The 13,942-nt window shown below is 28.5% G+C and overlaps 1 protein-coding gene across 17 annotated transcripts in view; it reads left to right on the forward strand.

Annotated features, from left to right (window-relative positions):
- The window catches only part of LOC129913044 (protein lap4), a 335,223-nt gene that overhangs the window by 109,651 nt on the left and 211,630 nt on the right, over nt 1-13,942 (forward strand). For 16 of the 17 annotated variants that reach the window (XM_055991409.1, XM_055991410.1, XM_055991416.1 and 13 more), the window contains exons 6-8: nt 1,414-1,780; nt 4,296-4,347; nt 4,751-4,828. In XM_055991409.1, coding sequence (XP_055847384.1) covers nt 1,414-1,780; nt 4,296-4,347; nt 4,751-4,828 — 497 coding nt within the window. The remainder of the gene's footprint in view (nt 1-1,413; nt 1,781-4,295; nt 4,348-4,750; nt 4,829-13,942) is intronic. The other variant, XM_055991415.1, reaches the window with a different exon arrangement.

The following is a 13,942-nucleotide window of genomic DNA, read 5'->3' on the forward strand; positions in this document are numbered from 1 at the left end:
AATAGTGCAAATGTTCAAAAAAAGAGCTTCTCGAAATCCATTAGTCCGCAGACCGCACTTATTAGTGTTCAAAGTCGGAGATGTAAGCTGATGTAACTGATATAGTTTTATGTGAAATAGGCCTCTGGTCGGTTCCAAGGACATTAAATGGTACAATCTGCTTTGGAGCGGAATTAGGTTTTTGTCATAGTTATTTTACAGATTGTAAAAGTGATTCTTTCAAATCTACAGAATCGCTCTTGATTCCACTTCGATGTACTCTTTTTCTCTTTTGAGTTAGTACCCCATAGAGCAATGATAAGAGTGTAATTAAGTGTAACACTTGAGGTTCTAAGTTCAAATCCAAACTCCACCATCTAGATTGTGCAACTCACCTTAGCTTCTCAGCAAAAAATTGCAGGTATCCTCTTTTCTTACAAACTAATTACGAGCACATAGTGATTCAACCATCAATGTCTTTATTTTTAGATGTGGGAACTGCTCCCAGCAAAGTTGATTAGCCACAAACGGTTTTCGGATGTGATGTCGAGCAGGCTTTACTTGCCGACTTCCAAAGATTATTTCTAGAAGTGGTTTATTTCACAATGTAGGTAACTCAATTCTCTCCTGTCGCTTCCAAAAAAAAAGAATTCCTAGATAGAGTCCATTACTCACCTCTAATAGAAATAATGCAATAGAAGATTATAAACGTTTCAAACTACACTCCAAATAAAATAAAAAATTAAAACATTGATTAAATGCAGTGTTAATAGATTTGTTTGATAAATTTTCCATGTCTCAACAACGTTATACGAGAATGACGAAATACTCATATTTTAATCTTTCCTCACACACATATCTGTCTGATGTGAAAAATAATAATCAATTTCCATCATTTTATTATGGAGCTATTTCCATCGGTTACAATAATCGGTGCATGCATTCGAAGATAAACAGGTAAAAAAAAAAATTAACAGGTTCTCTTGTCAATATTGACGTGTTTGTTTATTTTTAATACCAATAAAGTTGTTGACCTTGACATAGCCAGAAATGGTTTAAGTATTTAGTGGGATCTATCTATTCGATAAACTTTTTAACAGACTGTTTTATTGACTTGAAAGAAGATACTTTTTTCTAACTCAAAACCAGTCTATATTAATTCACTATAGAAAGTCGCTCAAGAATAATAAAACGATAAACAATTAATTCATAGAAAATGATGTCATCGATTGAAAAAAATAATAATAAATTCAAATAAAGTTCTCATAGTTTCTTTATTATTGTAGGCCGAAAAAAGGTTACTGATCTCTTTTAATCTAATTTATTTTATTAATGATACTTTCATTATAAATCTTTCTTGGTATCCATTTATGTATCTTTGTCAGTATTCATTTCCTTATTTATTTTTTTTTCTTTATTTTTTTCAATTTACAGATGTGAAAATATGCAAGAATTAATATTAACAGAAAATTTCTTAACTGAATTACCCCAATCCATTGGTCGAATGACTAAATTAAGTAATTTAAATGTGGATCGCAACGCCCTCGATTATATACCATTGGAAATTGGTATGTGCACAAAATTGGGCGTTCTTAGTCTAAGGGATAATAAATTGAAGAAGCTGCCACCGGAGCTGGGCAATTGTACGCTGTTACATGTTTTAGATGTATCTGGCAATCAACTGCAGTATTTACCATATTCTTTAGTTAATTTACAATTGAAAGCTGTATGGCTGTCAGAGAATCAAGCTCAACCGTTGCTGACATTTCAACCGGATATTGATGAAACAACTGGCGAACAGGTAAGGTTTTGAATTAAATTTTTCTTGTTTGTGGTAATTTAGATAAAATTTTATTAATTAATTGAGACCGGACGAGAGTTTGTGCATCTTCTATAGATAGATACTAGAATTCATGTTCTTGTTATCTAAATAGGATTGATATGTCTCTTTGAGTAAAAACGATTTTCGTGTGATTTTCGTCGAAAATATGCTAAATGAAGTGAAGTGAAAAGAATTAATTGATCAGCATAAAGAACTACCTATATTTTAAGAGCTTATGACATTTTTAAACAATAAATTCAAGTAATGAACAAATACGATAAATATTTATGCCAAAATGTCTATGATATATACATTTGTTATGTCTACTACGACCTTAAAACATATTAAGGGCGTTTAAACATGCTAAAACAAAGCGATACGTTTTTCAAAGACTTTGATGGAATGAATTCGAATTTTGTCTGGAAATACATATTGTTTGATTCTGGAATCTAAATGTTCCCTTCATATTTGTGCCAATTATGATATTGGGCCCTACCAATTATCAAATTTTAAACTCACTTTAATGTTTATCTTAATTCTACATTTTCCACCATACAAAAATCCAATTTAAAAATAGTCATTTAAAAGGCTAACGCTCGAATAAATTTTATAGTTGCCAAAATTATGATGTTGGCTGGTTGAATTTAGCATTATAATATCGTATGCATAGGCATACTTAGTTTAAAAAAATGTAAAAAGTGGTTTTATTCCCTTTTGAAAAGTCACTTCTCAAATTCCTTTTTAATGCATGCAATAACTTAAAAAAAAACCGTTCTATTTCATTTCAAAATGGTGCTGAGAAAAAACGTCAGAATATATTTTTGAAAGAAATTCCAAAAAATGTTTTCGTAGGAAATAAATCCGAAAATTGTCTGGAAATGTTGGCAGTGTTCCAGGCATTTTTGAATACCGTTCATGTCGATATATGGCAGGGCATAATTTTATTTTTCGATTGCAAAAACCATTACTAAATTAAGATGAAATCCACAACTATTAACTTTGTGATGGGTTAAAAAATGTTATAGAGGATTTTTAACAATTCATTGTTTTTGCAATAAAAAGATTGCATTATTTTTTTGTATGCATTAAAAACAATAAAGACTTTACAAAATTGAACCACTTTCCACCGGAATAATTTCCAGTATACGCAACTTTATTCCTTCACTGAGCAAGTAAAGTTTTATTTTCTTACTTTCTTTCTATGAAAATGTTGTTTCTAAAAAAAAACACTACAATTTTACTTACTATGTTACAAATAAGGCCAGATTTTTTTAATTTTCTTAATTTATTTCTATGTTAATAGAAGCAGTTAGTCAAATAAATGTTGAAAACTTGAGAATGCTATTATTCACTCAAAATTGGAGTTTTCAAATTTCGATCTAAAACTCGAGTTGACAAACTTTTGTTTTGTCCATTCATTCATTTTGTGTTTCACATCGGATATTAAAAAGAAACTGGACATTTTCAATTTCAAAAAATATTTTCATTCAATGAAAAAAAAACTTATAATAAAATGTTTTTGATTTAATTTAACGTATTTATATATTCTTTTTTTTACCGTAGCGTAGTTTGAACTTACGAAAATGGTTACTGTATGGGATTGAATATAGACTTAAAAAGAGTTTTTTTCCAACTCAATTGCAGAACAATGTAATTGAGGTTCAGCTCGTTTGCACTGAATTTTTGTTCTTTTGAAAAATAACGCAACTTTTTCATGCTTGACAAATTTCAGTGTCAAGATGTTTTAAATATTCAAAAAGTACAATTTATTATTTCTTTTTTTTTTTAAACGCATTGTTTTTGTTTTTTTTATTTTTGGTTTTTGGTGTTTATTTATTTAAAAGTTTCTAAAACTTTAACTTTTTTTTACAAAACTATTTAAAATTTTTTTTTAAACCACTCTAACGATTTTTTGAAAAAATTAATAATAAATATATAAAAATTGTTTTAAAACTACAAAAAAATCTCTTTAAATGGTTTTGACCTGCCAATTAATTAAATTTTATAATTTAGAAGAAAAAAATTGAAATTCGTTGGAGTTGTTTTTTTTTTCATAAATAGTTCTTATACATACAGATTTTGAAAATATAAAAATAAAATAATAAACTGTTTTCAAAAAATGTATTTGAAAATAAAAATGTTTATTTTTAATCAAAAATTGATTCTTTTGGAATTTTACTCATTTTAAACACAAAGGTAGCTTAAATACTTTTACACAAAAATAAGAATGTTCGTTGTCGTTTTCAAGAATGCCAGGCATCAAGAAAACAGTTCTATTGGAGGTACCGTTAATAACAGTTCAAAAAATATTTCTTTTTATGATACATTTTTTCAATTGATTGATTTTTTAAATCAAAATCGTTAGAGCTATTTTTGAGAAAAATATCGTTTTACTGTTTGGTCATATGACAAGTCGTTGAAAAATTCAATTTTCCCTCTAAAGAATCATCAAAACATCAACCCCAATTAACTGTATGATTTTTTTTTTTTTTAGGTTCTGACATGCTTCTTACTGCCGCAACTAGAATATCAACCAACAGTTCCAGGTAAGTTGATTTTTAAATATTATAAAAAAAATTTGTTTAAAAAATAAAACGGAACACAAAATTGTACACTTCATTGGATATGGGATATTTGTCCACACAAAAAGTATAATTTTGTTTTCTTAAATATTAATTAATGTGAAGTTCCTGTATATTTTATTAATCACTTCAGAAACTGCAATTATGTATTCTTTAAATAGTTCATTTTGAATTTAAAACAATACCTTGCTAAAAATCAATATTCCAAAATCGTTTAAAAACAAAAAAGTTGCACAGAATATTGCAACAGAATTTCTGAAGTGAACTTCTACATTTCTATGAACTCTCCCTAAACTAAAATAAGCTAATTATAAGATTTATTACAACAAACCCAAAAAAAAACTCACCTTTCCACCCCCTTCAAAAGATTACCCTCCCGGTCAACTATACAGATCTAGCGAAAAATTCAACTCAGCCGAACTTCTCTTCGACTATCATCATCCAGGTTTGAAGCGGTCTCCCTTCGAGAGTCCTTATCAATATGCACGAAAGAGTAACTTACAAATTAAAAAAAAAACAAAAGTTTTGAAATTTTCAAAATTACCGTTACCGCATCCATATTAAAGCATATAAATTAAGCCTGAAAAGTTACATATTGTGTGTGTATTGTTGTTTCTGATTGATTAAATGTGTGTGTGTGTATGTGTTTGATGATGACCATAATCATTTATTTTTTACTAATTAGCATTTTGTTTGCCAGCCAATATAGAAATATGCGCTATATACGCCTTGCATATCAAAATAAAATTATATTCATCGTAATTAAACATTTTTAATCAGTTTACTGTATAGTAAACCAACTTGTTGCATTTGTTGTTTTTTTTTTTGTTTGTTTGTTTAAAATAGAAATTGCTGTGCATTTAACAAGTTAAACAAAAAAAAAAGTTTTGAAAAAGTTGCTAGTTTTAATAATAATAATTCCCTTGTTGCTTGAAATTTACCAGAGACTTCTTTTTGCTATTGAATAACCACTCTTGTTTATGCAAAGACTTAATTAACGTTAATAGTTTGAGAAATATTTTCAAGGAGAAAAAAAAAAATAAACAAAACTAACACTAAGGGAGTTGTATGCTGCTTTGCACAAAAGTTCCTCCTTAATTGGCTTTTTGAATTAAGTTTTACAGCTCATTGGCAAGGATTAGTGCTGTGTTCGAGGGTGGATTGAAACAATTAAAGGCCTTGATGTATGTCACTTGCCCTTTAAATAATTTTATATCGCTCCATTGGTTTTTCCCTACTTTTGTGACCTAGAATCTTATAAAAAAAATTAAGAGATTTTAACAGAGGGCCCTTTGAAATAGTCCTTTCAAATGCGCCTCATTTCAACGATCTCTAATACACCGCGATAAAACCGACCCTGTTTTTTTTTTCAAACTAAATGCAAACTTTTTCCTGTTGAATGATTGTTGGATCTTAATTAACTATGAATGAGTTTTATTGCTTCATGGAAGTGCATCCTACCATAATTAGTGTTTAAAAACCAAGTGTTTACGACATACGAAAACATACACAAAAAATAATAATCAAAGTTCAGATCAAGAAGATAAGAAGTGCACATCCCATGAGTAATTAAAGAATTTTTATTTCTTCTTTTAGATGCAATTTCTAAGGAAATTAAAATTTCTTTAAAAGCATAGAGATCAAATCTGTGGGGAACAGTTTGTTTAAATAGTTCTTAGAATTTACATTATTTAAATTCGTTTATACAATTTGGAAAAATAGTGTGAGTTGAAAAGAAATTAGTCTCATTTCTTAATTTTATTAAAGATTTTTTTTTTGTGAAACAATTATTTAATGTTTATTTTCTGTTTCAAACCAATGAACAAATTTTTAAAAAAATTTTAAAACCGTAGTTTCAAAAGAACTGAACCATAAAACTTTCTTTTGTTTTGAGTTTTTGCTTTATACGGTGCAATTCTAAGGAATATGTGATATTTCAATATTTTAATATTTACCAGGAATACAAGTGATTTCTAAATTTTCACCGGATATAAATTCTTACTTTTTGACTATTGCTTCGATTTTAATAAGTCTTTCCTTAAAGAGAATGAGGCCATACTTTTCAAAAGGAATTTTGTGTGCTGATTCCGAATCCAAATCACTGGCAAAAACGCGGTTTTCGAGTACACTTGACGTCGAACTACATTAACGATAATTTTTTTTTATGAAAAACTTCTTACGCATTCTCAAAAAGCTTAAAAAAAACCTTATATGTATTTCAGTATAAAATATATTAATTTATTTTTTCAAAATTTATTTTTCTCTCATAAATATTGAAAATAGAAATTTATGAAACTTCAAATTCATTGTGGTTTTGTGGTGTATTTGCATAAAAAAGCAACATATTTCCGAAAAAATATATTTTATGGTTATCATAAAAAACAATTTTATTCAAAATAAGTTAATGAAACTTTATGGTAAAAATATTAACGTGCTAAGCTCAAAAACTTGAAACGATGGAATAAATCTGCAGACAGTTTTTAAATCAGCACACTTGAAAATAAATCACGCAGCAAAATTTTTGGTCCCGACCTTTTTTTTTTGTCAACCAGTGTAATAAAGTAAAAATTAAATAAAATATAAATGTACAACAAATTTGCTTAAAATTTTTAAATTTGTAAAATGTAGGTATTGAAGAAAAAAACCTTTATAAAACGTAGAATTCGTCCTTCAAAGGAAATAAAATGCACGACTGGGTCGCACGTACTTGCTCTTGTAGTTCAAAGTATCGTTATCTTAAATATCTATTAGAAAAAATACAAAAAAAAAAAAAAAAATGAAAGTTAAAAAAATTACATTTAAATTTATTTTTTTCACATTCGCCAGTTCAAAATTATGTCTATAAATTTTGAATAAAATTGACTTATGCTTTGATGAAATTTATGAACTTTAAAAATATGTCAATTTTTGAAAAACGGCAACGCCATATTTCCGTTCTCCGCATTTTTTGAGAAAAACTAAAAACGCAGTTTTGTTAGAATCAGTAAGAGTATTACGTACACTAAATTTAATCAAAATCGTTAGAGCCGTTTTCGAGAAATTTGCAATACCTCGAAAACGTTATATGGGAGATATGCATTAAAACGGAGATATTAAAAAAATAAAAAAAATGGGTCTAGGGAATTACGTAAAAGTCATCTGTACCAAGTTTCAAGCAAATCCATCCATCCGTTTAGGCCCTAGCTCGATGTACAGATGGACGTACAGACGGACAGACGCACAGACCGACGGACGGCATGACGAAAACCACTTGTTTGGTCTTCTCCATTATCGTAATGTTGGTTTTGATTAAAACCTCAACTTTTTTTTTCTACACGAAACCAATACTTGCCCTATAGAGCAAGTAAAAAAAAACCAGTAGATTTTGAGCTCCAAAACAATTTTATTTCATTTATTCAGATTCATTTTTAGAAAAAAAAAAAGCTTTATTTCTTTGAAACCAAATGCTATTGGCCATGAAAACCTTCATCCCACGTTTTTAAAAGTCATTTAACCAATAATCTTAACGTATCTCACTTTTATCTACAAAGGGAATGAAACCAAAAATAGTTCCCATCCCTAAAAATAGTGCTAGGTGTTTCACCCAATTGCTATTCTTCCACTTTTGTCCAAAGCCTTTGAAAAAATAATGCAGAAGCAACTTGCTGGCTTTCTCCTGCAGAAAGGTCTTTTTACATCAAAACAATCTGGTTTTCGCTTAGGACATAGTAGTACAGCAATCTGAAAAGCACTAGATACTAAAAAAGTTTCCCAGTTATCCTTGAATATTTCAATACATTTGACACAACATAAATCACACATCTTGTGTCAAAAACTATCGGCCCTATTCTGCTATTCGATTCACGTGAAAGTCTGAAACAAGAAGCCTTTAAATTGGGCAATTTTTTTTCTTTGGAATTGCTTAGACAGACGGACACAACGCTTTGATTCAAAAGTTAGATGCTTTTCAGTTGCTGCCAATTTGACGTAATAAAGCCATGAAATATTTCTATTCACGTAAATCGAATAGCAGAATAGGGCTGTATTACAAATTTACAATTTCTCCCCGGGTGAAGTGAATCATGTGTCTCCCTTTCATTCTGAAAAACGTCAGTGAGGCAGTTGTTCAGGGGTATAAATCTTCAAATCTTTTTGCCAATATCTAGCGGAGTACCTCAAAGCTCAATTCTGGGTCCATCACTTTTCTCTATTTATGTACGTGAATCAAGTACCAAATAGTACTAGACGAACGTTCCCCCAAATGACTTAAAAGATCTGAATATAATATCAATTTGAATAATGCATTGTTATATCAAGGTTGTAGTCCTTCAAAAATCAAATATTACTTTATTTCGTTGTTATAGGACCAATATCTTTAAAAAAAGTCCGTTTTTTGAATGTCAGAAAACCTAGGACACAAGTGATTTTTTTTTTTTAATTTTTTCAAATATTTTTGTATGACTCGCATAACCGGATAGGATTCTGATCAAAAATAACCAGAAATCAGACAAAATTATGTCCGTAATACCTACTACATTATTTTTTCAGAGTCCTAAGCGTTTCCGAAAATGTAGCTCTGACCACAATACATTTTTTGACACTTAATTAAAATTTAAATAATGATATGCATATTTATTAACACGAAAAATTTTGTGGTGCAAAACCTAAAAATAATTGACTGTGTTAAAAGCCATTTGAATTTCAGTTTTGAATTATGGAAGTATTCCCGGAACGCTTTTTTTTGTTATAAATAAAAATAGAATGAAATAAAATATAAAATGAAAACTTTTCCCACAAACAGATTTCTAGATGCATACCTATTAGTATAATTTGTAAATGAGAATTTAATATTGTTTTGATTTGAAATAAAATGTCTAGAACTCATGTTTTCCACCTCCATGGATTTGACCTTTCAGTATTTCGTTATTTTGTTAACAGCTCCTACTGTTATCAAAAACAGGACAAAGCCCACATTATTCATATAAACATTCATATCTAATTCAAATTCAAAGTATTTCAAATGAAGTTTGTAAAGAGAACTTTTAAAAGGTGTAAGGTCAACTTGGAAATTCCAAACTGAACCTCATACAGGTACATTTTTCAGAATTGTATACATAAAATTCCTGCTTTATGAGTGAAAGAAAAACAAAACCTGTCACATGCTGTTGAAGGCAAAGTTTTTTTTGAAAAAAAAAAAACACAACCGTTCACAAAAGAGTTAGCAAACTAATTTATTTGTTTTTGTTTAAATGTATACAAACCATTGTATTACTTTATTGGTTTTGCAGGGAAAAAAAATTTAATCAAGCTTAGCAAGAATGTATTCCTATGGTGAAAAGGTATTCAAAGCATTATTTTCCACAAAATCATTAACTTTGTTTCACAATTTGTAGGAAAATTGACTATTTTCAACGATACTTTCTACGAATATACAAATGCATTTTTGTCGAAAATCTAAAAAAAAAGTGTTATTCAAATAGAATTCGCCTTCTAACCTCTTAAAAAAAAACTTGAAATACTGGAAATTTTATTTTAGTTCTTTTCTCCGAATTTTTCAAAAAAAAAAAAGAAAGAAAGTTGAAAGTTAAAAACTTTAATGAGTTTTTGTGTACCGACATTTTCGCTTTTTTTAAATTAATTTCTTAAACAGAAGTAGTTTTTGTTCTTTGTCTTCATTAGAAGATTTCTTTTTGTTGGATAATTTTCAATTTTGTTTATTTTTCGAGTTCATTTGAATTACATCAAACAAAGATGTAGTTTTTTTTTTTTAGGTTAAAATAGAAAAAGTGTTCAGAATAATGATTATACTGCTCTTGTTTGATTTCCTTTCAATTAAAATAAGGTATCTACTTAGTTTCTGTGAAATCCAATGGTGCATTATATTTTTTCCAAGAACATACCTCATACACCTACACACACAATTTAAAGAACGTTTCCGCACTAAGAATTTCCGGTGATTTTCAATTTTCAGTGTTTGATTGTGGAAAATACCATCAACATCCGTTTTGGTGTGGTTTTCTTTGTTTGATGGAAATTTTGATAATGTGCGGGATACCCGGATGCATTTAAGCGAATCTAATTGAAGGATGTATTTTGGTTGTACCGTACCTATGTTTATATTACCGTTATATTGATGGTTTTATCAAGATATTTCACTCTTTGATATGCTTCGTCGAATATTCACACTTATAATAAGGACAGTTCCATCAACGACTTGAAACATCAATGTGTAGCGTATATGGTATCAGAAATGCAAAAACACCACCACTTATTTTTTTATGGTAAAACTCCTGATTAGTACCCACCTGAAGTCAAACTAAACTAATCGCTAAAATTCAAGCTAATATAACCCAGTTAATTTTTGGTTAGGACATTTTTTAGTTGGTATTTTTGAAAAATGCTTAAACGTTGCTAATAATTTTTTCAACTTTTGCCTTCTGAAAACCGGATTGGCACTGGTCTAAAATGGGGTTCCAAAAATAAAAATTGATATTTCTACTTGTTTAAATCTTCGTTATTTTCTCGGTTATTTTAAATTTTTTAGGAGATATGTTTTTTTTTTAGCAGTAGTTTTAAAGAAATATGAAAATAACACTTTTTTAAAGACGCAGACGCTTAGTTTTTAAAATTGTCTAAAAGAATATTTGGGTTCCTGAACATAATAAAAAAAAATCAATCTTTTTAGCAATTTCTACACTGAACCAAAAAGGTACATAAAATTAATGAATTTGTACATTAAATTAATGTAAAAATTCATGGCAAATGAGCCAATGTAAAAATTCATTAAATTTAAGAATCTTTTTAAGAACAAATTCATAAGGGAATGAATATTTCTTAATAAAATGCACGACTGGGGTCGCACGTACTTGCTCTTGCAGTTAAAAGCACTTTTATGTTAGTTTACTTGTAGATTTTACGAGCTGCCTCTAAAATAAATTTTAAAGAAATTTTGTTGAGGTTGGGGAAGAGCCGACATTTAGACTAAATTTTTTTCATATAAAAAAAAATTTTTTTTTCTATTTGACTTTTTTGAGAAAAAATAAAAATGCAATTTTATTGCCATTGCTTTAAATATTACGTATACAAAGTTTAATCAAAATCGTTAGAGCCGTTTTCGAGAAATTCGCAATATCGTATTTTTTTGTATGGGAGGTATACGATCTAAACGAGATATAAAAAAAACAAAAAAAACCAACTTTCAGAATTCCATAAAAATCATCTGTACCAAATTTGAAGAAAATCCATCCACGCGTTAAGGCTGTGGAAATGTGTACAGATGGACGCACAGACGCACAGACGCACAGACGCACAGACGCACAGACGCACGGACGGATTTGCGAGACCCACTTTTTTGGAATTCTCCATCATCGTAATGTTGGTTTTGATTAAAACCTCAAATTTTTTTTTCGACACGAAACCAATACTTGCCCTATAGAGCAAGTAAAAATTAAGAATAAGTTCTTAAATTTTATGAATTCTGTTCATACACGAATTCGAAAATTTTTGAAAATGTTTAAGAAAAGTTTCTTAGATTTTAAGAAAAAATTCATAAAATTTAAGAATTATTTCTTATAATTTAAGAATAAAGTTTAAGAAAAGTTTCTTACATTTTAAGATTTTTTCTTAAATTTGATGATTTTTTTCATTAACTCCGTAAAAATTTGAATGAAATGTTGCTTAAATTTTATGAAAAAAATCATAAAAACTATGAATTTTTCTTAAAGTTTTATGATTGTTTTCATAAAATGTAATACACTTTTCATTAAAATGTATGCATTTATTTATATAGATGCATATAGTATACATTACCATTCCAAGCATTTAATTTGTTCCTGAAAAAAATTGTATTCCAATCAAACAAACAGCAAAAGAAAACAACCCAAAATCTAAAACAAAGAAATGAAACTGTTTTTAAAAATAAAAGAAATGATTGAGTTTAAACGTTATAAAAATGTTTTATTGTTCACTTTCACTATAAATATCACTACACATTTATTTTTTACTTGCGATATAGGTACTATAGGGCAAGTTTAGGATTCGTAAAAAAAATCGAACTCGAGATAACAATTTTCCATGACATTACGATGATGGAGAATGCCAAAAAAGTGGGTCCGGCAATTCTGTATGTCTGTCTGTCTGTCTGTCTGTCTGTCTGTCTGTCTGTCTGTCTGTCTGTCTGTCTGTCTGTCTGTCTGTCTGTCTGTCTGTCTGTCTGTCTGTCTGTCTGTCTGTCTGTGTGTCTGTCTCTATCTGGAGCTGCAGCCTAAACGAGTGAAGTGATTTTCTTCAAACTTGGTAGTTAGCAGTTTTTGGTGATTCCCTAGAGGGGAAATTGAAATTTTTTTTTATGACCAAAACTAACGGTACCTGCCATATAATGGAAATAGAAAAGTTAATTTTTTCAAAAACGGCTCTAACGATTTTGATTAAAATTTTTGTGTGTAGTACTACACATAAGAGCCAACTTTTTAAGTAAAAAAAATATTTTTTGTACCGTTATTAACGGTACCTGTCATAGAACGGTTTTTTTCGTTTCTGAATATCTCGTACAACATTAACCCGATTTAAATGAAAATTTTTATACAAACGTGTGTAAGTAAAGATAATATTAAAATTTTAGAAAATTTTCAAAAAACGCATTTTTGGTTTTTTAAAAAATATTTCAAAATTTTTTTTTGAAAAATCAATTTTTTGAAAACGGATCAATGAAAAATTTTGAAATTTAGTTTTTATGTGTAAATTAATTATTTCTTCAAAATGGCATACCAACTTTTTTTTTGAAAAATGTTAAAAAATTTGTATACATAAAAAATTATTTTTTTAAAAAACGGCTCCTACAATTTTCGAAAATTTTTTTCTAAAAATACCTTTTTATACAAGAAATAAAATGGCATATTTGTTTTTTTTTTTTTAAGATAATTTACAACGGAGTTTAATTAATTATAAAAACAGATTTAATTTTTTTATACTACTTATAAAATTTCTTCAAAATATCAAATTTTAAATTTCATGAATAAAAAGCTTTAACATTATAGTTACTTTAAGCATAAGAGCAAGTACGTGCGACCCCAGTCGTGCAATTTATTAATTTAATTTTTCTTTTTTAATTGATGTATCATCTGGAAAGATAAAAAAAGTTTGTATTAATAAAATGACTATGTACTATTTGGTTTAAAAAATCGAAATAGAAGGTAGAATTATCTTTTACCTTATTGTAATCGGCAGCATTAGGTTCTGCAGCTGAAAGAAAAAAACAATACAAAATTGAATAAGTTGGGGAAAAATCACAATATAAAAATTTAAGTAGATACAGTATTTCAGCATTATATAAAATAATATGAGGAATGTTGATAATATTACGTTAAAACAAAATTTAATTATTTAAAGGAATTAAATAACATGCAACACTTACTAAATTCTATGTTTTCCAAACATGATGTGTTTGCTTTATTTTGCAATGAGAACTTCGGGTGTACTGGATCTGTTGCAAATAGCCTTTAAGATGGTTTTTACGGTGCAGTATTTAGTGCCCTTTTGCCGGTTCTATTATATTTCGCTTTTTTCGAAAATAACATGGTCT

The sequence above is a fragment of the Episyrphus balteatus genome, chromosome 3 (assembly GCF_945859705.1).
Source record: "Episyrphus balteatus chromosome 3, idEpiBalt1.1, whole genome shotgun sequence".
In the NCBI taxonomy this organism is placed as follows: Eukaryota; Metazoa; Arthropoda; class Insecta; order Diptera; family Syrphidae; genus Episyrphus; species Episyrphus balteatus.